Raw genomic sequence first — 25,775 nt, forward strand, 5'->3', positions numbered from 1 at the left:
CTCCCTGCAAGATGTCAGGGGCTTCTTGGAAAACAAAAGCAGTGGTGAGCTGTCCTGGGAGGGGGCCACCATCCTGAGGATGCAGACCTCAACTCTGCCCCACCCAGGTGACACTCAAGACAGCCCCGCTCACTGAGCGTGTCCTGAGACTCCATCTGTGAGCCTCATTCTGGCCAGGACCTGGACAAGGCTATGCTACTTAGGACACAGAGAGAAGGTGGCTCCGCAAGACTAGTAGGGCCAGAGCCCACAGCACTCACTGTTGCTTTTCCACCGCTGGGGTCTTAGACTGGGTGGAACCTCTCTTCTTCAGCCTGTGACAAGGGGACAGCTCCGCTGCGGAGAGATATGAGTCAGCATCCGGTGATGGGGAGGGCGAGGCTGCAGCTCAGGGAGGGGCCCCCACCCATCCTCTGCACCTGCATGGGGCTTACCCACCTGCAGGCCCTGCCTAGGTCCCCCTTCACCACCCGCTTCCACTCAGGATTTGCCTCACTACACCACTTTAGACAGCCTTGCCCAGTTCACAGACTCTCTGAAGGAGTAGGCTTGATGACCTCCTGTTTTTCTCTGAAGTCCTTTTCCTTGCTTTCTCAGAAGCCACTTGCTACTTGCTTAGAAACCTAATTTAGTACAGTCTGCAGTGGTGGGTAAACCTCAACAGCTTGGTGGGATTTAAGAATCACCTAGGAGATGAACCTCTGTGTCAGCGAGGGCACATCTGGATAGGCTTAACTTACATGGCTCCGCCAACCCTGGATATAGGTGTCACCATCCAGTGGGAGAGGAACCCAGAGTAAATGAAAAGGAGACATGGCCTGGGCACCAGCATTCATCTCTCTCTGCTACAGGACCGAGGAAACAAGGTGACCAGTCACCTCATGTTCCTGTCACCATGACTTTCCTCTTTTACTGTAAATAAATAAATGCTTAAGTTGCATGCATTAGGTGTTTTGTCATCGTAACCGGAAAGGGAACTAAACCAGAAAATCGGTGTGGAGGGGAGAGGCTGCTGCTGTGACACATCTGGTCGTGTGGGAGAAAATGTAGAGGAGTTAGGAGCTGCAGGGAAGCCGAGCCCTGGACTGCTGCAAACAGAACCCGCTGAGCAGTTCTGGAGGGAGTTTGGAAAAGCAGGATGCCTGGAGAAACATGGACAAGTGGGGCCTCCGTTCATCAAGTTTTCTGACAGGGGATCTGGCTTCATTCTGCCCATGTCTGCGGAATGGGAGGGAGGACTGATTGCTACTGCAGCAACTTCTTTGGCAGAAGACAGCATGGCCCTTAGGCTGTGGCATGGTCACTGGTCACTGTTGTTACTCAGCTCAGCAGTGAGGAGAGCAGAGCTGGCATGGGAGAGACTATGTGGCTGCAGCAGAACTTGAGCATGAGGCTATCCAAAGTGTCTGGGAGTCCATATAATTCTAGAAACCCTGTAGATGTTTAGGCATGGGGCTGTAGGATTTGGTGTTTGCTTTGTTGGGATTTGGTCTTCTTTTGCTGTCTGTCTTGGATGGTTTTCTATTGCCGCGGTAAGACACCATGACCAAGGCTGTGGTCCTGGAGCTGGCGGTGGAAACAATGGTACACTTCTCCCTAATGACACCCCCACATTAGGAGCTGAGTACCCAGTGCAGAGTAGGAGGTCTTCTCAGCTTGTTTCTCCTGGAGTGGAATCCTGCCCTACCAACTGGTGGTCAGAGTCCAGGATCCTTATGGGCACTGAAACTGAGACTGTACCTCTATCCCACAGTGAAAGCAAAGTGCAGAAAAAAAAAAAAAAAAAAGTCTATCTTCCAGCCACATGGGAAGTGGTGCACTCAGCCTAGAGTCTGGACTTTGAAGCAGCCAGAGACAGCATGAAGCTCTGGAAAGAAAGCCTCCTATTGGTGCTTTCTTGGCTGTGGCAGCCTGGAGTGGATGTCCTGCCTCCCTGAGTTGGCAATAAAAAGAGGAAGAGCAGGCCCCAGTTTAACATTCAGTACGGCACAGAGCTTAACGAATTGTGTTGACTAATTGTTTCCTTATACCTTGCTCGATCTTTGGATCACTTGCAAAAAACCTACACAGTGGGTGCTGCATTTGTTTTGTTTTGTTTATAAGTTTCGGTTGTCTTTGGTCTGCAGATGATACCAGGATACCATGTCAAAGGTGGATGCTAGATCTGTCATTTTATGAGAGCTATACCTATTGTGGAGGAGGAGGAAGAGGAGGAGGAGGAGGAGGGGGAAGAGGGGGAGAAGAAGAGCTGTCCCGTATATCATAGTGGCCTTCCTTCCCACACCTCTCATTAGGCAGGTCTGCTGACCACGCTCAGCTGCCATTATCTGGGAATGTTTTTGGTTTGTCTTTTTTTAAAAAAAATACTTAGTTTTGCTAGCTATTAAAAAAGTCTCAGCTGGGAGTAAGCTCTGAGGCTCAATGGTCAAGAGCACTCTTGGTCAAGGCTTCTCTTCCAGAAAGCCTATGTCACCTGCCAGCATCCACATGACAGTCCCAGGTCCTAGGGAACCACTACCCTCTTCTGGCATCTCTGGGCACCAGGCACATTAGTGGTACACATACATGCATGCAGATAAAATAATCATACATATCAAAATATTTAAAGGTAGTTTTTTAAAAGAAAAGTAATGTCTGATGAGAAGCCAACTGTTGATATTCATTTGAGAGTACTACGTCATTTTCTGATTTTCTCCTGGCCTTTGGGTTTCTGACATTTCATTATAAAAATATTTCTGTATTCCTTTGCACTTATATCTCTTAAGATTTCTCCTCTAGAACTTAGTGATTAGCACTTTCAATGCTGGGCTGGTTTCAGAAGTGTGCCTGGGCCCCGTCAGAGTGAGTTGCTTTGCAGCTATTTGAGGGGAAGTCCCTAAGGCCAGTGCTTGAGGCTTGCTCTGAACTCAGGGCTGGTCCTCTGGCCTCATTTCTCCTAGTTCTCTCCAGTAGCAAGCCATCCTGAAGTTCAGCCTGTGACACCAGTAGATCAACCCCTTCCTAGGTGCATCTCAGCACCGGGCCTGACCAGCACCATGTGCTACTGGAAAAGAGTCTGTTTCTCTGTCAAAGCTTACTGCTTTACAGCATGGTGGCAAGGCTCTGAAAACAGAGTAAGGAACGGCAAACCTCTCCGTGGGTGACATCCCCACTTCAGGATCTCCTCTGTATGGAAATGAGAGGTTCTATGGTTGGATCTTCTCAGATGGGCCCCATGCCTATGAGTTGTTATGGGAGATCAGAGGCCCAGCATTCTCAGTGGTACCCTACCCAAGACATAACCTGTGCCCCACAGTGGGATCCACATATGAGGAGAGGCATCACCTTCCAGTCACACCAGCCAGAACTCAGCCTCCACACTGTCCAAACGGGACAGCTGCTTGTGTCAGGGTAAGTTTTATGTGTGGGCAGGAACAAAGGTGCAGGCATAGTTAGCAGCTGTGTGTGTATATGTGTATGTGTACACTAAGTAGGTTCTGGGCAGGGATGTGGCGTGCTAATATGGTAAAGGATGGGAATGTGAATAGTGTGTGTGTATAAGAAAGCGTGGTAGTCCAGTGTGTAAGAGTGGGTGTGGGGATGGCTGTGTGTATGTGTGGGCATGGAGCTGGGAAGTATTTGTGGAAAACATGGATAGGTGAAGGTGAGTGTGTGAGTTGGGGAGGGTAAGCATGTTGGGGGGGATTCAGGATAGTGGGGTGTGAGTGTGCAAGTGGGTAGACATGCATGTGTGCAGCAAGAAGATGTGGCTGTGGGGTAGTGGTGTGTTTCTCTGTAGGGGAAGAGTCAATTGTGCAGAGTTGTGGCTATAAGGAGGGTGTAGAGACTGGCATATATGCAGGGATCGGTGTGGATAAGTGCCCCCCACATGTTTTTGTGGTGGGTGTTGGAGTGTGTGTGGGTATTACTTGGGGTGCATGGAGGTAGGGTGTATGGTAGAGGCAGTGATTCATGTGTGGGAGAGGGTTCATGTGGGTGGTAGGTGTATACTGGGGACAATGTGAGTACATAAGGCATGTGTGGGCATAAGGATGTCAGTGTAGGGTGGGCAACCAGGATGTTGTGACAGAGTGGTGGGCACGTGGACATGTGTGGGAAAGTTTGTATCAGAAGCGTTGTGACTGTAAGAGTGCAACCATGAGGAACACTGTCCAAGGGGTAGGGTATGGACGGGTGTGGGTGAGCAGACACAGCTCTGGCAAAGGACAGGATGGAGTTGGGGCTAAGTATAGAGCTCGGAGATGCACTCTGTTGAGCCTCACCCACCTCTCTTGCTCAGGTACAGTGCCTTCATGTCCAACTGACTCTCCTTGTTGAAGACGGCACGCCGCAATTGCAAGCCCAGGTACTCTAGCAGCCTTTTCCGGGCCATGAATATCTCCCGCTCTGCTGGCATCAAAGCATGGAACGGACAGTGGGCGATCTTCCGGTCCTATGAGAGAACACAGGGTCACCATGGGTCCTTGGAGCTGCTACCCTCCATCCAGCCACACCCAGGGGTCACTGAGGACTTCAGGCCACCCCCAGCCCATACTGCAGAGTGACTGAGTGAGCGGGCCAGGTCTCTGTCCTTGGCAATGTGACTGTGAAGACACTGAAGAACAATTGCTCATAGGAGCCCAAAGCACATGTTTACCATCATGCGGTCTCCTGCCCTGGAAGACCAGGCTTGGCTGTGGGCTCCCGGCTTTACCCAAGAGAAGCCACGTCTCAGAGGGGTCCTGCTCAGAACAAAGCAACACCTGGTAGAATTTGAAGTAGCCATAGTCCACAGCCGTGCCCACCGCCGTCCTGTCACCCTGCGCAAGTATCACAGGCTTCAGGACATCTGCCCCGTAGCTAATGAGCCGGTCAATCTGTAGGACACAGATACTGTCAAGCACACAAGGCCACTGGACAGGTGACAGAAGCCATCTTCGACACTGGACTGTCCAGGGCAGCTTCACACATGACCATGTCATGGGGTGCATGGCTCCCAGGTCCTGTGGACACACTTAACAGGTGAAAGACGGCTGAAGGGCACCACCGAGCAGGTGGTCCCCTGCCTTCCACATGGTGGCCATCTCCCATGTGTGTGAGGAAGTCAGAGAGGAATAAGGTAGATAGGGTCGGCCTTCCAGCCCCATCCTGAGGTGCCCCTCGCTGGACAGGCCTCTTTGACTCCATCCATAGTCACAGTAGTATCAAAGTCACAATGGCTAAGACATAGGGACTCTCTCCTTTACCCGCTAAGGGATGAATGGATAGACAAAGGTGGCATGCACATACAGTGGAGCATCCGTAAGCCTTCAGAAGCTACATCCGGCTTTACCCAACTCTGCGGCAACCTGTGCCAGCACGCCGGAGGTACAGCTGCTTCGGTGCAGCCTCCTGAATCCCTCGCTGAGCCATGACTTAGCCTGTATATTCTATTATGTGAGGTGCAAGGTGTGACCAGAGAGTTGTCAGGGTTCACAGCCAAGACGGGAGTACAGTAAAAGAAACTGACAGCTGCAGTTGACTGGCAAGTGAATCCAGGAGAGTGTGGTGAGCAACAGCGTGTGGACTAGATGTGGTTTTCAGTCAGTAAATTCCAGCTGGGGGTGGTGGTGGACAGCACTTAGGAGGCTGAAGCATAAGATTAATAAGTTTGAGGCCAGGTGGGGCTACAGAACAAGAAACTGTCTCAAAAAAGAAAGAAAGGGAGGAAGGGAGGGAGGGAGGGAGGGAGGGAGAGAGGGGGGGAGGAAGGAAGGAAGGAAGGAAGGAAGGAAGGAAGGAAAGAAGGAAGGAAGGAAGGAAGGCCACAATGTACAAGTAGCCCTGCCAGGTCCAGACACTGCCAACAGCTCAACACTAACCATTTCCCAAGCACTATGGGAGGTGGGTACTGGGTGCTGGATGTTGTATCCTTTAGTCTACTTTAGTCAAGACATGATCTTAGGCTGACCCAGCCTACCCATCTCTGGACCCAGCCAGTTTCCTCCATCCTCCTACCTCTTCCCCAGCATCCTCCCATGCTTCCCCTTACCAGAGCAATCTTGTTGTCAGTGCTCCTCTGTTGCTCATAGGCCAAGTCACACACAACACACAGGGCAGTGCCCAGGCCTTTGGTCAAAGGCAAGTTGGGGTCAGCTCCCTGGGAAAGGAGCTCCTTTACAACCTAGACACACAGAGAGATTCCTCAGCAACCATAATCCTGGGTACCCGTAGGTCCCACCCATGGGGAACATGGTGGGCGGGAGGGAAGGATCGTGGACAAGCTCCTGAGGGAGGAGTTGCAGTTCTACTCAGGGCCTGGTTCTGACACTGTTTATGTACATACCAATGGAGCTGCTCAGAAGGGTCCTGCCCCTGCCTCACTTTCTAGCCTGGGAAAGAGTGTGGCTCTGGGCCAGGTACACACCACAGCACACCCTGTCTGGCCCCTGTGGCCAACCGCCCCCGCCCCCAACATTCATCAGTATCTAAAACTGTGCTGCATGCTGATTTAGGGCCTGACTCCCCCAGATACAGTGTGTGTAGGAGGGGGAGGACCCTCAAACCAGAGGCTCTATTCAAAACCGGCTGCTCCTAGTGGTGCCTGCCTTCCCACAGAAGGCGCTCAGTAAGCAAAAGTTAAGTGAAAGAGGAGACGGATGAGAGGCTTTGGGTGGGTAGGCCAGTGGGGGGGGGGGGTGGATGAGAAGGTGGGTAGGTCGCTGGGTGGCTGGGTAGGTGGAGGAAAGCAGGCTGAGTAGCTATATGGGTAGACTGGCAGGTAGCTAAATGGGTTGGTAAGCGGGGAGATTGGGTAGATGAACCAGTAGATGGGGAAGGGGAAAGAATTACAGAGTGGCCGAATGGCGGAAGCGGGTCAATGGTGGCAGAAATGGCATAGCTGCCTGGTACACAGTACACAGCAGCTGGGTACACAAGAGCCAGGGGCACAAGGCAGGCACTGGGTGCACAGGTGCAGAGGGGTCAGGTTCATGGGTGCTGATAGACTCACCAGGTCATTCCCACTGGCAATGGACAGGGAGAGCGGGGAGTGGCCACTCCACAGCATGTTTGGATTCGCTCTGTGGGAGAGAAGGAGCCGGACTATGTCCCTGGCGCACTGCAGGAAGAAAGGCAGAAGCACATGAAGTCAGAGGCGTCACTTCCGGGGAGCCCCTGCACACACACCAATGCCACAGGTATAGCCAAGCCAAGCACTTGGCTGCCCACTCCTTGCACCAGCACCACCAAAACAAAAGCTCCAAAGAGGGACATGGGGCAGGGGGCATGGAGGCTCCTCAGGCGCACTCCAAACATTCATTTATAAGAAGTGAGCAGGAAAGGCACTGGTGAGTAAATTGGCTGGAAGTATGTTTTCAAAGGACAGAGGACTTAACATGACCACATCAAAGGCCCAGACCTTTGACAGGGATAATGGAGGGAAGTTCCTTCAGCCGGGACTACTTGTGAGTCTCCTTCTCCCAGGGCTGTTGGTGATCAGTGGTCCCTCTTATTGCCCCGACTGCATGGACTCCTCTCTAGCTGTCTTACACGCTCTGCCAACACTTTACCCTCAGGATGTGACAAACCCTAGCAGCTGGGACCAGTCTCCTTCCCCCAGCCCCTTTCCCGGCAGCCTCAGCGACCAGGCCCATGATGCCAGAAATCTGTGCAGGGGCTCTTTGGAAAGTTTCTCCATCTTCAGTGGAGAATGTAGGTGTGATAGCTGGGCTATTGTAGCCTCTGATCTTCATGCCCTCACCACAGATGTCCCTATGACTTAATGACTGTTTTCCCATAACTTCCAAATCTGAAATACACACAAGTGGGAAAATGTTCAGGCCTAGACCTCACGCTAGCCAGAGCTTTGATCAGCCTGCCTTCTTAGAATCTCCTGGCCCCTGTTCCCAGCACGGATTCACAGCTGCCCCCTGGGGTCCTGGTGAGGATGGTGGGACCCTAAGTCTAGCTCCTTCTCTGCCCTCTAAGGATGCTCTGATCTGATGGGCCAGTTGCTGCCTCTCACCTCCCCAACATTACCCATGAACCTGCACCCACACCCTAGAACTCCCCTCCCCTAGACTCCTCATTTCCTGCCCTGCCCTGGCTACTCAGTCTCCTCCAAGTAGTTCCCGGTAGCAGCGTTGCTCTGATTGAGTTCCAAGGCAGATGGGAGCCAAGTGGCTGCAGGGCTAGGGGACACATGCAGTGGAGTGAGAGGATGACGGGGGGGGGGGGGGGGGAGTTGGTAGCCCCTCGATCCCATGCATGTCTGACTTGAGTGAAAAAGTAATGTCACTTGGCATTGCAGGCTAAGCAAGATGTGGGGAGCACCTTAACGCATGGGTACTCATGGGCCCCTTTTCATGTTTTCTATTCACTTTAACCTATGGAGTTTAACTCTGTTTGGAAAACAGTGGGTTTTGTGGTGGTTTGGAAAACCCAGCCCAGCAGCTTCAGAAGCACTGGCCTGGACACAACAACCAGTTGTGTCCCAATCCACATCAGGAAGCCAGCATAGCAAGGGTACCCACTCACACCACAGCTGCCATCTCCTGCCCTGGCCTCCTACAGGGACTCACAGGTGCCCCGTGTGACATCCAAGCATGCTCACACTTGTGTAGATACATGGACACCCACACCACAACTTACAGGTGAAACTTACATGCCCTTCACATTTGAACGCAGCTCTTCCCTGGCCTAAGGTCCCTCATGCAGCAACCCTTGGGCCCAGGGCTCAGCCCATCCCTTCCCCCCACTGTCACACAGCCCAGCCAACCCAGATCAGGGCCCCACGCTGCTCACTTTCTTGTTGTCCTCTCGCTCGCAGGCCACATGCAGAGGCGTGCGTCCACCCTCCTCTGGAACTATCGTGTGCACAGTATAGTAGTTGCTGGGTGGGCCTGGCTCGTTATTGAGCTTCAGGCTTGAGGGCAGGAGATCAATCTGTGGAAAGCACAAGGCTTTCAGACAAGTCCTGTGTGTCCTTCTCCCCAGAGTGCCCGCTTTCAGGCTATAGATGTGGCTCTAAAGCTCCCACACAAGAGCCTCTGAATCCCCCTTGAACTGCCATGAGTGCCACAGCACTCAAAACACTCTCTAGAGTGCTGGAGTCACAGGCAAGCACCACCAACCCTGTTTTGTTGTGGCGATGGTGGTATTTTTGTTTTGCTGCTGTTGTTTTTTGTTTTCTTGTGGTGCTGAGAGATGGAACTCAGGGCTTCTGCGTGCTAGGAAACCACCATACTATTTGAGCCACATCCCCAGTCTCTCCCTCCTTTGGAGACAGGGTCTCACTATAGAATTTACTATATAGACTAGACTGCACTGGAACTCACAGAGATCTGCCCACCTCTGCCTCCAGAGTACTGGGAATCAAAGGCATGTGCCACCATGCCTGACTAGACCCCCAGCCCTTAACCAATCATTTTTGCCTGGAGTCTCCCAAGTGTGCCAGCGCTGCTTCTCCCATGGCCACTGTTGCATGCTTATCCACTTAGCCTGCCCACACCAGGAGGGGCCATGGCCAGGAGCACAATGGTCAGTAGCTTTTTATCACTCCTCCCCCTTGTCGGTAGGCACAGCTACAAGTCCATACGGAGCCGCACCTTGCCAGCTTTGTATATGTGGTCCTGGTCGGCTGCCTTGGCATCCACGTCAGTGACTGCATGGAGCAGAAGCTCGGTGATCTTGACACCCTCCTCCCCAGGAAGGGAGGCTGCGATGTGGAGCGGTGTCAGGGACTGCAGCTGCAGAGGAAGTGCGGTAAGAGTGAAACCCTGTCTGCGGCCAGGCAGGTGACGTCAAGGTCCTTGTTGTCTCAGGCAACAAGGTGGCTCAAAGGAGATGCCTTACTGTGACAATTTCAGGCTCCACTGACACCGTCTCCTCACTAGCCCCATGGGCACAAGACAGGGAGGCCCAGGAGGACGTGACCGATGAGTGGACTGTAACCCACCCATGTCCAGAGCCACGGCTGTGATTGCGAGGCTTGGATTCAGTTGATTTTTGGCCATCTGTCTGACGCTTTCTTCTAAGGGTAGCCCCTCCTTGTCCCTGCCAAGCCCTGGCTCAGGTACCACCACCAGGAGCCACATAGCTCCTGATGAGCCTTCTGACTCTTCCCCTCACCCCCCACTGTCTGAAGTTGGTCCCCGGTGGACTATCTCTGAGCTCCACCAGCTCAAGGTCACAGAGCATCCTGTTCTCAGAGTAAATACCAGCAGCTGGGAGAGCCTAGCCAGAGCAGCCAGGCCATGGCCAGGAAGACATCCTCTACTTGTCCCCAGCCCTTCTGTATGATCTCACTCAAGTAGAAAGGTGTCCCTGGAGAACCCCCTCAAGTCAGGGTACCATTAACCCGGAAAGCAGAAAGAGCTCACAGTGGGTGGGTGTGATGTGGGGAGGGAGGAATACTCCAACACTGGAAACCTGGCAAGGTAGCATTAGCTCTGCACGGCATATGGCCTGGGGCAAACCCCTGCAGCTGCTGGGATCAGAACCACAGACTTCAGACAAAAGAATGACGCCACTGAGCTGCGGTGAGGTGGTGTTCTTTAGCCTGTGTCATAGGGCAGTCCAGCAAGGGACACTGTGGGGAGACGGGAACTGTGCAGGAAGCTTAGCCTCACCTTGACCTTCTCCCTAGGGCACAAGGCCTGGGTGACTTTCAGGGACATTGGGAGTTGAGGTAGTATGGTTTCTGTGCCTGGGGAAGGTACTTTCAGAGCTATGGCATGGGGAAGGCTGGAAGGGCCAAGCAGGGCTGCATGGTGCCCACTGCTCAGGAGGACTGGGTATGAGGAAGGTTTAAACAAACTGAGCCCTGAAAGCCGAGAAGTCCACCAAGACTCTCCATGGCAGCTCTGGGTTTCTGTCCTCAGAGTTCCAGGGCTGCACACAGGCTCATGTCTCGAGAGCAGTGTGCTTGTCAAACACGTTTCCCAAGAGATGAGCCTGGCTCAAATGGGAAGTAGCTGGTGTCTGCTAGTGCTGTGCAGACCACTAGCTTCCAGTGTGGCCCGCAACAGTGCTCAGCCTGCAGGAGGGTCCACAGGAGGCAGAAGGGGCACAGGCCTTAGGTCAAAAGGCGACATAGACACAAGTGTGTGGGCAGGAAATTCAGGTTTGGTTTTTGCTGACAGGATTTGCTGGGCTAAGGGACTTTAAACATAAACAATTTGCATCAATTCCTTCTGTCTCTCCATGAAGCTGAAGCCATTGTGAAAGAGAGTGGTTCTGGCCTTTGCTTCCCCGCATAAGCCCTTGTCTTATGTTTGTTTCAAACACAAGGAAGAGAGTGCATTAAAAAAAAATACACGTCATGGAGCACTATAAGAAACAGCACTCTTTCAGAGCCATATCTAGTGACATGAAACCACAGTGGTAAGCCACCTTCCTCCTGTGATGTCGCCAATGTCTCACACTCACACACACACACACACACACACACACACACACACACACACACACCAGGTTTTTACAGGCATAGTGAACAGCAGCCCTACTGCTGGCCCTGAGGAGCCGGCAGGGGAGTTGTAAAGAGGAACCTGGGAGTCTGTGTGTGCCCCACCTCCATCCATGCGGCAGAGGTCCCTCTGGCCACTGACACCTACCTGTGGAGGATACTGAATATCAGTCCGGGCCCCACTCTCCAGCAGTAGTCTCACTCCATCCACATCCCCAGCCTTCACGGCGAGAAACAGGGCCTGCATGGGCACTTGGCATAGGTTTGGATCAGCACCTCTACGCAGAAGCAAGGTGATGGTCAGCCAGCGGTTTCTGCGCCTGTAGGTACCAGAAGGACAGGATCATAGGATGGAGGGAATATATAAAATGGCCGCCACACCTGTGATTGGGACACAATTCTCTACACAGGGATGAAGGGTGCTGACAACGTAGACATGCTGAACACCCCAGTAGTCTTTCTTGAAAATACCCAAGGTCAGCCTTTCCAAGGCCCTGGTCCTCACCCTCAGAGGCCCGGAAGCATAGCTAACATCAGACCTCCCTGTGTGGCCTACCCCAGCCAACCTCAGGTCCTGCAGGGCTTCAGCCTAGAATGGGTCACTTAACCTCACTGAGGTTCCTCATGAGATGAGAACTGCGCCCCCTCCTGGCGTGGGTGCCTAACAGTGAGGTGGAGGCACGTATGCACACACCACACACTGCCCATGTGTGTTCAAAATGCAGCTCCATCACAGTGCCCCTGCAAGAATGCTGTCTTAGGTGGTGAAAGAGCAACTTGGAGGAGAAAGGATTTCCTTTATTGTCCCCTCCCAGGTAACAGTCTATCACTGAGGGAAGTCAGGGCAGGTTCTCAAGCAAAGCAAGAACCTCGAGGCAGGAGCTGACGCAGAGGCCATGGAGGAGGAGTGCTGCTTACCAGCTTTTCTCCTCATGGCTTGCTCAGCCCGCTTTCTCAGGCAACCCAGGAGTAGCAAAACCCACAGTGATCTGGGTCCCTTTACTTCAACCATCAATCAAGAAATTGCACCACAGGCTTGCCCACGGGCCAATCGGGTGCAGGCATTTTCTCAGTTGTGGTTCCTTCTTCTAGCTTATGTTGACATGAAACTAGCTATCACAGGTTCCCAGAGCTGTGATGGGTACCCACAGGACCCACAGGACTCATCCTGGAAGCAATCTTCTACCCCAGCGACTTACTCAGCCATGGTCTGTGCCATTTTCCTCACAGTCCCTTTGTCAGAGAAGGTGGGGACCTGCAGCAGTGAACTGTAGGCCTGGGCACTCTTCTCCAGGATGTCCTTGGAGACATGGATAGAGTAGTTTCGCAGGCACATCATAGAGTCGAAGTTTGTGTCAACACTGAACAGGGTGCTGGCATCCACATTTTCTACCATGTCCTCCAGGTCTTTCTCTACCTCGCTGCTGTTAGTCTTCACTGAGGAAATATCTCGCTTATGAGGCATGCTCTTCCAGTTGATCGACTCCCGGGACTGGTCGGTGCTCAGGGCCAAGCCATCATCCACGCTACCTGAGAGGTGTAATGGTGACCTAAATTCCTCTCCACCTGTAGGGGACAGGTTCACATCGTAGATATAATCTATGCTTGGATCCCCAAACAGGAATGAAATCTTGGGGGTGACCATGGCTTTGGGAGGTTCCTATGACAAAGAACCAAAAAAAAAGTCTCATTAGAGGGAGAAACTGAAGCCCCTCTCTCCACAGCAGCCCCAGTAAGATCTTGAGTGGTGGCTCAGGCCTCCTTCAAACTCTATACACCCTGCAGGGGCAGGAACAACTCTGAAGTCACTGCCCTCAACTGGAAGTAAGCAACTACTGCTCAGGGCTCACAGTGCCCCCAGTGCCTCCTGAGCCTACAACACATGAACTATTTAGAACCAAGCACTGCTGTGCAAGCCAAGGAGTAGCTGTTTGGTGAGACAACCCACTCTGGTTCTTCATACACACAGGGCAGGCCCTGTACTGGATACTTCATGCTAAACAAAACGGACATCATTAAACTTAATTTTGCCACTTTGTATTTTTAATATGACTACTCAAAAAATCTAATTAAATAATTGTATGTGTGTGTATGTGTGTGTGTGTGTGTGTGTATATATATATATATATATATATATATATATATATATATATATATATATGGCTTCTGTTGCAGCTTAACTTAAATTTCTGCCCAGTGGTGCTGCTCCACATCTTCTCTCCTTAGGCACCTTGGCTCTCAAAGAGAAGTCCCTAGATTCTCTGCCCCATGCCCCACAGCCACACTGTCAAGAAGGTCCCCCTTTCCAGCATGTTGGGAGGGGCATGTCTCAGGACTCCAGGCTGCAATGCATGTGGCCCATAGGGAACGCACGCCCCTTGGTACATGTGGCATGGCTTGGGATGCCTTTGGGAATTCTTAGGCGCCCTCCTCCAACCTCTTCCCAAGTAGAATTATCTTTCTATTCTTATATGGCCTTGGTTCACACATCAGGGAGGTGGCTGTGGACATTTAGGTAGAGAGACAGTAGAATGCATGGCAGATGGTGATGGCATGGTGGCCAGCAGGGCCTGACCTGAGGCAGGGTCCTCTCAGCAATGTTAGGATGAAAAGATTTGCTGGGGTAGTAGTGGAGGAAGCACATGTTGAGGGGTGTGATACCCTCATCCGAGCACTTGTTCACATCAGCCCCATAATCCAGGAGAAGGTTGACAACGTTACGATGACAGTGCACCTAGAGAGTGACAAGATCGGACTCATGAATACAGGAAGCAGGGCTTGAAGAGGACGCCCTGGCATCCATGCTGCCCCTCATAAGGCTTCAGTATAGCAGGGCACACAATACTCATGTTTAGCTTTGGTAAAGGGACAGTCAAGTGTGTGATGGAGAGATGAATAGACCACTCCCCGCCTGCCTCCATTTGGCTTTGAACATCACACTTGGGTCGTGGGATTTTGCTTAGCAGCAAGGACTGGCCAGCTCCTATCAGACACTTGCTGTTAGAATGGGCCACACAAGGGAGCCCACAGGCCACTGCTCACACAGGGGTGGGGGTCGGGGGATGGGGAGAAGGACTTACAGCGGCAGCAGCGAGTGCAGTGTATCCCTTGGAGTCAGCCACATCAGCAGAAGCAAAGTTGTCCCTCAAGATTCCAAAAATCCAACTATAGTCCCCTTCCTCAGCCTTCAGGATCATCTCCTTGGAAATCTGCTCTTTGGGGCCACTGGGCCCAAAGCTGCTACGGTTCCCTGCAAGGATGTCAGCTATGTTCCAGCTGGTATAAGCATTCTTGTTCCTGGCAATGCAACAGCCTTCATTGGTATTAAGAATCTGGATAGCCCAACTCCATTCCATGAAAAAGAGGCCAGGGCGGGAGGGGGTGCTATCTCCTTCCACCCCTCATTCTTCTGACCCCTCAGATTTCCCCTTCCAGCCTTAGGCTCTCCGTTATCTCGGTATCTACCACTCCTTTATTACCCTGAACCTGACAGCTGCACTGCCAGGCAGTTATAATCAGGATGGAGTACCCTGTGAGGGAGACGCGATCTAGAGGTGCTCAGGTTACGTCCTGCCCAGCAACAAACTGCAACCAAGCCTTGTATATGGCTGGCTCCTCTGGCTCACTCTGAGTTTACTAGGAAATCTGCTCTTAATAGCAGGACCCTGAGTGAGCAGAAAACTGCCATACACAAGGCCACACATCCCACCTTCTGCTCATTTGCTTTCTGCTGGAGTAACGAATATGTATGTCATCACACAACACTGAAGCATCCTGTATGCCACGCTGCCATTCACAATAACTCATGGATTTTATTCACTCAATAGTTGTCAATGATTATAAGCTCAGTTGATGACTGCACAATGAATGAATGGCATAAGTGGAAGGATGGATGGATGGATGAATTGGGTGGGTAGATGGATGGGTGGATGGGTGGATGGGTGGGTGAATGCACAGATGGAATGGGCGGGAAGATGGATATGGAGGTGTAGATGGAGTGGGTTAATGGGTGGGAAGACAGGTGGATAGGTGGTAAGGGTGGTTGTGTGGGTGAAAGGATGGATGGGTGAGTGGATGAATGAATCAATTGATGGTTCAATGGTGTAGGTGTAGGTGGATGGATGAATGGAAGAATAAATGGATGAGTAGATGGGTAGAAAATAGTCATTTGTGCCCATGAAATGCCCACTGATACCTGAGGGCAATGTTTAAGGATATAAGAAAAGTAGAAGGGGGCCTGGAGAGATGGCTCAGGGGTTAAGAGCACTGTCTGCTCTTCCAGAGGTCCTGAGTTCGATTCCCAGCACCTATATGGTGGCTCAGAACCATCTACAATGGGATCTGATGTCCTCTTCTGGAGTGTAGGTGTACATGCAGGCTGAACACTGTATATGTAATAAATAAATAAATCTTAAAAAAAGAAAAGTAGAAGGTGCTCGAGTGTTTTAATTTTAAGGTAAACAGTTTCCCCAGGAGGTTGCTGACTTTCCCGGGGCTCTGGGAATGGACGGTATATTCAGAGATGGCAGAGATAGGCCAGCTTTGATAGATTTCCTTGGAAAGGCCAGAGGTCTAATCAGTTTGCAGGCCTCATTCCTTCCCCACAATCCCACCCTTGGCTCTCTATCAGACCCTTCATTAACAAACAGTGGTGATCACTATCTCTACTGCTGTGTTGGTGTGTGCAGGGACTAGACTCACGGAGCCTCCAACAGCTGACAGGAACCTGGCCTTAAAGTGCATAAGCTCTGGCTTACAGAAGAGGGAAGGCACACAGGTCCAAAAGCTAAGGTTGCCCTCGGGCATCCACTCAGGGGTTTCTCTTCGGGGGTTTCTCTTCAGTTCTGAGGAGCAGCTGCTCCTTCACTAAGCCACTCCTGGCCACCCCTCCCCACAGGGCTAATGGAAGCCTGGCGTCCTTGCTCCACTACACAGATACAGATGCCTCACAGCTCCACTTGGCTCCCTTCCTTCAGGGTACCTGAATGGTCTCACAGCACAGGGAGGGCTGTTTGAGACACTAAAGCAAATGTGCTTGCTCATGCTCACCCAATAAGCAATGCTGAGAGCTACTCGGGCCCTTAGCAGCACCACAGCAATAGAGAACACTAGAACCCTTCCCAAAGGGGACCCCTAGTCCGTAAGGAGACAAGATGGAGAGAAAGACTAGACTGATCACCTGAACTTGTAAGTTTGCTTCTGCATTTTGACCAACAAAGGAGTCTCATTTGTTATAATCCAGGGTTCTTCATCCTCATCAAACGTAGGGATTTCGTCTACAAAGATGTGGTCATCCAGCTTTTTGCGCAGGGAGTCCGTCATGGGCAGGTGGTTATTGTCAGTCGAGTAGACATGCATATCCGGAGGCAGCATTAGGTCATCATTCAGGAGAAACTTTTTATACTCATAGAAGAAGGGGTCCTGCTCCTCAGGAAGGCGCCACTCCACCTTCTCCTCATCTGAGAGATTGATTCTCCGCCTCGAGCTAGTGAGGAAGGCTGAGTATTCTGGGTAGTTCAACAAGGAGAAGCCGCTAGGAACCTCCATCCCCAGTTTGAGGAGGTGCTCACGGAACCACAGTCCAACATCCTGACTGCCATCAGGGTAGGTCTCGATGCCTGGCCCAAACCGTTGGTCCGCTTTATACAATCCCTACAAGGGAAGCCCACAGTGCCGCGAGAGACCATCAGTGGCGCTTTCTGAGTGACAACTCCTAAAATCAGCAAAAGAACACGTACTCCCAAGAGATGCATTCGTTCACTCCACACACACTGGCGGATGAGGCATGCTAGGCCCTGGAACACAGCGAGTCCATCTTGCTCAGACAGAATGTGGGTGCATGGAGAGAGAGCTGTGATGAGCTGGAAGACAAAGGGCCAGACTAGGAGCGGCCTCTCCTAGGTGAGAACATGTCAAAGAGCTGCAAGCTGGAGCTGTGATGGAGTCATACGGGTGGGTTCATTTCCTAGAGACTTCTGCTAGACAGGCAATTTACCTACAAGTGTCTATACTTATTTTTTTATTTTTCTTTTTTTTGTGTGTGTGTGTACTAAGTGGTTATACTTATAAGGATGGAGAAACTACTGCCTGTTTTGTTGCACATTCAAAATCTTATTTATTTATTTATTTATTTATTTATTTATTTATTTATCTCAGATAAGGTCCTCCAGCACAGCTCACTAGGAACCATCCCACCCCTGTCTGTCACTCTGATCCACTCTAGCCCTAGAGTGAACCTTGTCCCTTGTGACATTAGCCTCCTCTCAGAGTATGTGGCTCTGCCTTTTTCTGGACTGATGGCCTAGAGTTGAACATGTTCATGGGTGCATGCATGGCAAAGAGCCTTCCCATGGGAATTGGCCTCAGTCTCCCCACTCCCCACTCAGTTAGTTGAGGGATACACTGACCTAAAGAAGGGCCCCCAATATGCTCCTTGCTCAATAAAAGTGGAAGGCTCTCCACTCTGAGTGCCTGGCTGTGCTCACTGGTTTGCTGTCATGAAGAGATAACCCCAGGCCCCATGGGTATGAGCCAAGAGGGGGAGAAGGATGGAATAAAAAAGCCGAGTGGAGAAGAGGAGGACAGAGAGGAGAGGAAGGGGGTTGCACCTGGCTTTCTATGACCCCAAAGGAGAGTGCAATTTCTAGGCCTTTCCAAATGCTTCTGTTACCACCCACCTTGGGTATGCAGAGAAGGATCTCAGACAAGAAAACAGCAGGCTATGGTCTAGTGCAGGGGTCAAAGGCAAGAACTAGCTTCCTGCAAGAGGCGCCTCTTCTAAAGTGGCAGCAAAGGGTTTCTGGCAGTCACTGGGAAGTCAAAGGAAGACAGGGGGGCCAAAGCCATAGGTCTAAAATGTGGAAACTGTGGTCCCATGCCTTCATCCACCACAACACAATCTCACCTCAGCATCCTGGTGGGTCTGAGATGGGCACAGGGGATGTGAAGGGTCTATAGCCTGGCAGAGTGGCTAGTGAGACAGAGGAGAGCAGTGTCTGAGGATGGCTTCACTCAGCAGGGGAGCAGCATGGGGTGGCAGTTACTCTAGAAGACCCTGTGAGGGGCAAAGGCAGTGGAGTGGGAGGTTCATAGGCAAAAGAAATAGGTGGAGTGGGACATAGTGAGGGGTCAGGTGGTCTGTAGATCTGATGGGCCTAGCAAGGAAGTCTTACCCTTATCTGGAAAGCTCAAGAAAGAAGTCACTTAGGTAGGGAGTGGTATAAGAATACAAGTAGTCCCACAAAACCTTCAACCCAAAATCTACTCTGCCCACAAGATATGCAGGGATAAAGATGGAGCAGAGATCGAAGGAATGGCCAACCAATACCTGATCCAACCTGAAACCCACCCTGTTGGGAGAGCGCCAACCCTGGACACTGGTAAGGATACTCTGCTATGCTTGCAGAAAGGAGCCTAGCATAACTGTCCTTCTGAGAGGCTCTGCCCAGCAGCAGATTGAAACAGATGCTAGGACAGACCCAAGGCCAAACATTAGGCGGAGCTCAGGGAGTCTTGTGGAAGAGTGGGGCAACCTGTAGCGGTGACCTGTAGAAGGATCTGGAGGAGACAAGAATTCCACAAGAACACTAACAGAGTCAACTAACCAAGGACACACATATGTAACTGATGGGCAGCTTGGTCTTCATATGGGTCCCCTAGCAAGTGGAGCAGGGGTTGTCTCTGACATGGAGTCTGTTGTCTGCTTTTAGATCACTTTCCCCTAGCTAGGCTGCCTTGTCTGGCCTCAGTGGAAGAGGGTGCTCTTAGTCCTGATGTGGCTTGGTGGGTTGGTACTGGGGGGCAGGGGAAGTGCTCCCCTTTTCTGAGGAGAACAGGAGGAGGTAGTGGGGGAAGAGGGTGGGAGGGTGGGACCAGAAGGAGAGGAGGGAGGAGGCTGTAATCAGGATGTAAAGTGAAAAAAATTAAAACATCAATAAAAAATTTGATGATGATGATGATGATGATGATGATGATGATGATAAGCTGGAAATTATAACATAAAAAAGAATGCAAGTGGGCCAGGAAGAGAAATTAAGGAGCTAAGCAAGTCAAGGGCCAGAGAGAAAGATGCATTCCAAGGGAAAAGAAGCTGTCTTGTGTGTGTGGAGTCCACAGGTGCTCTTGCTCACTGGTAGGAAACAACTCAAGAAGATAATCCAAGAGTCAGCAAAGCCAAAAGTTCAAGGTGGCTCCTCATGACAAACAGACCTGTATCCCAGCTGTCCCAGGGTCGAGGCAAGGGACTGCACACTCAAGGCGAAGCTGGACTGCAGAGAGAACTAAAGGTCCTCCTGGGCAAGTTAGTAAGACCCTTTCTTGAAATATAAAGCTAAAAAGAGGGCTGGGGATGTAACTCGCTCTTGTCTAGTATGTACAAGTTCCTATGTTTAACCTTAATTGCATCAAATTTATTCTTCAAAAGACATGGTTGAGGGAAGGAAAGACACCCCAGTGCTGAGGGCTGTTTTTAAATATCACTGATACTCATATGGCAGAATTAGCATGAAGAGCTCTTTAACTGAAGTAGCATAAAAAATGCAATTAATATCACTAAACAAACGGACAATTCACCACAAGAGATATGCAGACAACAGATAGGAATGCCCAAGAATCAGCATTGCCTGCCACCAAGGTGTTCCACGCCCACACCACAAAGAGTTAACACAATGTGCCCACAAGAGTACTAATGTCAAAAAGATGACTGCCAAGTGCTGACAAGAATGTGGAGTCACTGCGGTGTCCCTTTGTTGATGGCTGAAATGGCATGGCCACTTTGCAAAGCAGCTGGGAGGGGTCTTATAAAACTGATTGCACACTTACCATTGTAACTATGGGCCTTATTCTCAGGTATCTGTCCAAGCGAGAAACAACACATGCATGTGCCTTCAAGAAGGCTGAGAGGCAACCGTTTTTAGTGGTTCACAGTAACCAAAAATTTGAAAGAACTCAAAAGAACATCTATTGGTGAATTAAAAACAAACAAAGGAAGAGCACAAACAACAGCCAAACTGTATGCTATTCATACAATGAAACAGTTTTCTATAATAAAACTAAATGGAACACAGAAACATGGCAGGGCGGTGGTGGTGACGCCTTTAATCCCAGCACTCAGGAGGCAGAGGCAGGTAGAGTGCTGTGAGTTCATGGCCAGCCTGGTCTACAAAGCGAGTCCAGGACAGCCAAGGCTACACAGAGAAATCCTGTCTCGAAAAAATAAAAACAAAAACAAAACAAACAAACAACAAAAACATGCATCTTTTGGCATGCTGTCCAAAAGGATGGAAATATGTGCTCTGAATAGATCAAAAAATAGTATGTTAAAAACCAGGTGTGGTGGTGTGAGCCTTTAATCTCAGCACTCGAGAGGCAGAGTTCAAGGCCAGTGTGGTCTACAAAGTGAGTCCAGGATGGCCAAGGCTACACTGAAAAACCCTGCCTCAAAAAACAAGCAAACAAAGTATGTAACTCAAAATAGGAAAACGGATTTGAAATAGTCTAAGCCCATTCTTGCATTTTTCAAACCAAAGACTTACCCTGTAATGTTGGGGGAGGTCCTCGAAGTCTGAAAACAAGATGATTTTTTAAAAAATATCCTGTCAGTCCAAATGAAGGTTAGAAGAGAGAAAGGATAATGCTGGGCAGTGGGGTCAGCACACCGCACACAAGGCAACAGACTTAATCCCAAGTGTACATCTACTAACACCAAACGCGGCTGGTCAAAAGCAGATGAGAAACCATTAGCTAAACACATGATTTAAATTCTCCAGTAGCCACACTACAAAAAGTAAAACTTAGGGTAAAATTCTAATATTCTTTAAGACAATCTCAAAATAATGTATTCCAGGCTGGCCTTGAACTAAGAAGCCAGGCATGAGCTTAAGTCTCGGAACTTCCTGATCCCACCCATAGACTGCAGGCATGCACTACCACATCTGGTTTATGCAGAGCAGCTTTGTGAGTGCTGGGAAAGGACTAAACAGGCTTCATTTCCTGTCCTGAGGTGGAACTCATTTTATTACAGTAGTTATATTTGGTTTGGTTTTTCCAAAATATCTCATTTAAATATAACCTGCCATTCAAATCTCTTCAGATATCTTGTGTGTGTGTGTGGTTTTTTTTTTTTCTTGATAAATCTTTGCCATCTGGTCTGTGAGAGCTGAGTATGGAGCTCAGGAGAGCATGTTCCTAGCATCTGTATGACTCTGGGCTCCACCTCAGCACTGCCAAAATAAAGAGCCTGGTGTGTATCCAGCTTCACGGAATACCTTACTTGGAGAGCCGTATCTCAACCATTCAATAGACACATCACAACAGCTTGTAGCCACTGTGTGGGACAAGGCAGATCCAACTGTCCAGTGACCATCATTGAACTAAATTTAAATAAGCACATAAACAGTTTCAAAAAGGAAAGAGAACATCTAAAATTACAGTGACAGATACACCACAGTGAAGATAATATCCCAAAATATGTACTTTTATTAATATTGAAATTAGACGTTGGCACAGAGCTAACAGAGAATTCTCAACAGAGGAATATCGAATGGCTGAGACACACTTAAGGAAATGTTCCAGGCTGGGTGTGGTGGTGCATGCCTTTAATCCCAGCACTCTGGAGACAGAGGCAGGCAGATCGCTGTGAGTTGGAGGCCAGCCTGGTCTATAAAGTGAGTCCAGGACAGCCAAGGCTACCCAGAGAAACCATATCTCAAAAAAACAAAAAGCAAGCAAGCAAGCAAGAAATGCTCAGCAGGGAAATACAAATCAAAAAGACTCCGAGATTCCATCTTACACCTTTCCAAATGGCTAAGATCACAAACTCAGGTGACAGCACATGCTGGCAAGGATGTGGAGAAAGTGGAACACTACTCCATTGCTGGGGAGTACAAACTTGTACAACCACTTTGGAAGTCAATCTGGCGCTTTCTCAGAAAATTGGGAATAGTGCTACCACAAGACCCAGCTATACCACTCCTGGGCATATACCTGAAAGATGCTCCACCATTCAACAAGGACATTTGCTCAACTACGTTCATAGCAGCTTTATTCATAATAGCCAGAATCTGGAAACAACCTAGATGTCCCTCAACCAAAGAATGGATAAAGAAACTCTGGTACATTTACAAAATGGAATACTATTCAGCTATCAAAAACAAGGAAAGCTTGAAATTTGCAGGTAAATGGATAGAACTAGAAATGATCATCCTGAATGAGGTAACCCAAACCCAGAAAGGCAGGCATGGTATAAACTCACGTAAGAGTGGATATTAGCCCAACATAGATGTCCCAGTGGGGGATCGGGACAGATACTGGGACATGCAGCTGGACCCTGGGTGAAGCGGTGTGAATGGTATGGAAGAGTGGAAGGATGGAAAGATTGGGGGGGGTGGGGAGTTGTCAGGAGCTCCACAAGGAGACTATCAAGGTTGGCGGATCGGAACCCAGGGGGGTCTGCACAAACTGATGCATTCATTAACCGAGGACACTGCAAGCAGAGGACCTAGACCCCCTGTTCAGATGTAATCAGTGGACAGCTCTTTCTCCACAGGGGGAAAGACGAGCAGCAGGGGACTGCCTCTGACAAGAATCTGGTGTCCTTGATTTGATCATTGCCCTTAGGGGGAGAGGCCCTGTGGGAACACAGAGGAAGGGGATGCAGGCTATCCAGATGGGACCTGACGGCTGTGGCCAGACGGTGGGGGAGGAGGACCCCACCTGTCAGAGGTCTAGGGGAGGGGAAAAAGGGAGGGAAGGTGGGAGCAAGGGGATTATAATCAGGATGTAATACGAAATAATAATAATAATAACAACAACAATAAAAATTTTTTTAATTTTTAATTAGACATTGGGCCATGAAACATTGAAAATGGTTTTTGCTTGGTTCAGTTTGTCATTTTCATTTGTTTGTTTTTGAGTGAGTCTCTCTCTCTCTCTCTCTCTCTCTCTCTCTCTCTCTCTCTCTCTCTCTCTCTCTCTCTCTCGCCATAGATGTCCTGGAGCTTGCTATATAAGCCAAGCTAGCCTACAATTCTCCCAAGTGCTAGGACTAAACCCAGCCTGGAGAGATTATTTTTAAAGAGGGTATATCAATTCATTATAATAAAAGAACATAAAATAAATACCAGAAATATACGGTAAATCTAACATTCTACCTATTAAATAAATAACATGGTCTCAAAGTAATGAAGCTGAATGTAGAACTGTAAGGAGTAATTCAACATTTTTTCAATGGTGCTGAGACATTCTAACTCTCAACTACTGGCAGAGTCAGGAGACAAAAGGTAATAATAAATAAAAATAAACAATTTTATATTCAAAATAATACAAACAGCAAAAGTATGTGACTCAGAAAACAGCATGGTCAACAACTGCTGAGATACATTTAAAAGTTGGCCTTGTTCCTCTGCACATATGTGAGAGCTGTGTAGCTTGGTCTTCTTATGGGACCCCTAACAATGGGAGCAGGGGCTTTAGGGACCCTTAATTCCTACTGGGTTGCCTCTTCCAGTCTCAATATGAGGGGAAGTGCCTTGCTCACCCTGCAACTTGATGTGCCATGGTTGACTGATCTCCATGGAAGGCCTGCCTTTCTCTGAAGAGAAATGGAGGAGGGGTGGATGGAAGGGGAAACAAAGGGACGGAGGGGATGAGGGCCTTGGGGGGGGGGGGGGGAAGGAGGGGAAACTGTGGTTGGGATGTAAAAAGAAAGAAAGAAAAAAGAAAGGAAAGAAGGAAGGAATAAAGTAAGTGCATTTATTTTTTTTAATGTTGGCCTTGTGCAGAACGAGAGGCTCAGCAGGTAGAGAAGCCTGCTATGGAAACCCGGTGGCCTGAGTTCCATTCTCTGAACCCCTGTTGACATGGAACCAAGTCCACAAAGTTGCCCTCTGACCTCCACATAGGCAAACAGATTTAAAAGACAAAAATTAACACTACAAAGTCAGCCATGCTGGGTAGGCATGGTGAGAAAGGCCATTTAGGGAGCTGGGCAAGAAGACTGCAAAGTTAAGACCTGCCTGCCTTACAGACTGAGTTCAAGGTCAGTCTGTGCAGTTTGGTAAGACTCTATCTCAAATGAGTAAAAAAAAAAGGGGGGGCGGGAGTCTGGGGCTTAGTAGTAGAACGTTTGTCATGCGTGCACAAGGCCCTAGGTTGCATCTTTAGCACCACAAAATAACAATAACAAAAACAAAATCCAACAACAAAACCCGACCATAGTCTTATGGCAAGCACCCAGAAAATCAGTAGCAAAACTCAGCGGAAGCCCATACTCTGAACATAAAAACAATACTCATGACAAGGAACCCATGGGTCAAAGGCAATCAGAGGAGAAATTAAAATGCACTGGAAACGACAATATGAGGGAATCAAAACTGTGGGCCACAGAGCCAGTGTGTATGTCTGGCAAAAAGCAGTCAGTCAGTGAGAAATGCTTAGAAAAATCACTGGAGGTCTGACGGGATGCACAGGGAAGGTGGACAGGAAGAAACTGTTGGTAACACAGAACCAAATGGACAGATCAGCTGGCTCAAAAGCTGACCCTCTGAAGGAAACAAATAACAAAATGAATGAACATCTCCCAAGCTAGGAAAGACTGCCTGAAAGGCTGCCTGGGCTCTCAGGGAGGAACTAGTCCCACCCACAAGGAGGCGCCTTGCTATTAGCAAGGATCACTAGCAACACCAAGTGCTCACAGGGATGCAGATGGGCATCCTGATCATAGACAGGGAGCATGCAGACACATGGCCCTCAGGCTACACTTAAAAGTTGTCTCAGAGAAGTGAAAACCTGCACTTACTGTTTACATGACACACAAAAACCAACTGACTCTGTGCACAGCAGCTTCGTCCTCAATCACCCCAAACAGGAAGCAGTCTAAAGGTTTTCAGTTAAGCTGTGGTAGTTTCCATAACCAAAGAAACAACAGGAACACTGGGCTGTGGGGTGGGATCTGCCCTGCAGGGCAGGAGGAAGACACAGGACTGCTCTGCAGGGCTCCCCCGTGTGGCCCTCTCTTGCAAAGGCACAGTTACAGGCAGCAGGTTAGCCCTGGCTGGAACTGAAGGAGAGGCTACAAAGGCATGGGGCAGTGATGTGGGGTGAGGGCGTCAGTCTGTACCCCAAGCACACAAACCTACACTTGTCGAAACTTTTCAGAACTTTCTACTAATACAGCGCATACAATTGTGAATTATATGTAATAAATTAAGGGGTGGAAGGGAGTGTGTATTTTTCCCCCAGAGGGAGAAATATATAAATATATAAATATATAGTATTTTTAATCCAAAAGATACATAACTTGATAACATCCCTCTGGGGATAGATAGATGCATTTTCATTTTTTATTTAGATC

General features: G+C 49.6%; 1 protein-coding gene across 10 annotated transcripts in view; it reads right to left on the reverse strand.

Annotated features, from left to right (window-relative positions):
- ANKMY1 (ankyrin repeat and MYND domain containing 1) overlaps positions 1-25,775 on the reverse strand; it is a 52,877-nt gene that overhangs the window by 13,908 nt on the left and 13,194 nt on the right. For 6 of the 10 annotated variants that reach the window (XM_084780258.1, XM_084780255.1, XM_084780257.1 and 3 more), the window contains 12 exons: positions 16,605-17,077; positions 14,506-14,722; positions 14,001-14,159; positions 12,625-13,085; positions 11,574-11,745; positions 9,567-9,707; positions 8,764-8,904; positions 6,971-7,078; positions 6,011-6,142; positions 4,743-4,856; positions 4,267-4,432; positions 261-336 (listed from right to left, as the gene is read on the reverse strand). In XM_084780258.1, coding sequence (XP_084636384.1) covers positions 261-336; positions 4,267-4,432; positions 4,743-4,856; positions 6,011-6,142; positions 6,971-7,078; positions 8,764-8,904; positions 9,567-9,707; positions 11,574-11,745; positions 12,625-13,085; positions 14,001-14,159; positions 14,506-14,722; positions 16,605-17,077 — 2,360 coding nt within the window. Of the gene's footprint in view, positions 1-260; positions 337-4,266; positions 4,433-4,636; positions 4,722-4,742; positions 4,857-6,010; positions 6,143-6,970; positions 7,079-8,763; positions 8,905-9,566; positions 9,708-11,573; positions 11,746-12,624; positions 13,086-14,000; positions 14,160-14,505; positions 14,723-16,604; positions 17,078-25,775 lie in introns of all 10 variants that reach the window. The other 4 variants (XM_084780254.1, XM_084780262.1, XM_084780261.1 and 1 more) reach the window with 3 other exon arrangements.

Source organism: Acomys minous (genome assembly GCF_964271855.1).
Source record: "Acomys minous genome assembly, chromosome: 4".
Classification (NCBI taxonomy): Eukaryota; Metazoa; Chordata; class Mammalia; order Rodentia; family Muridae; genus Acomys; species Acomys minous.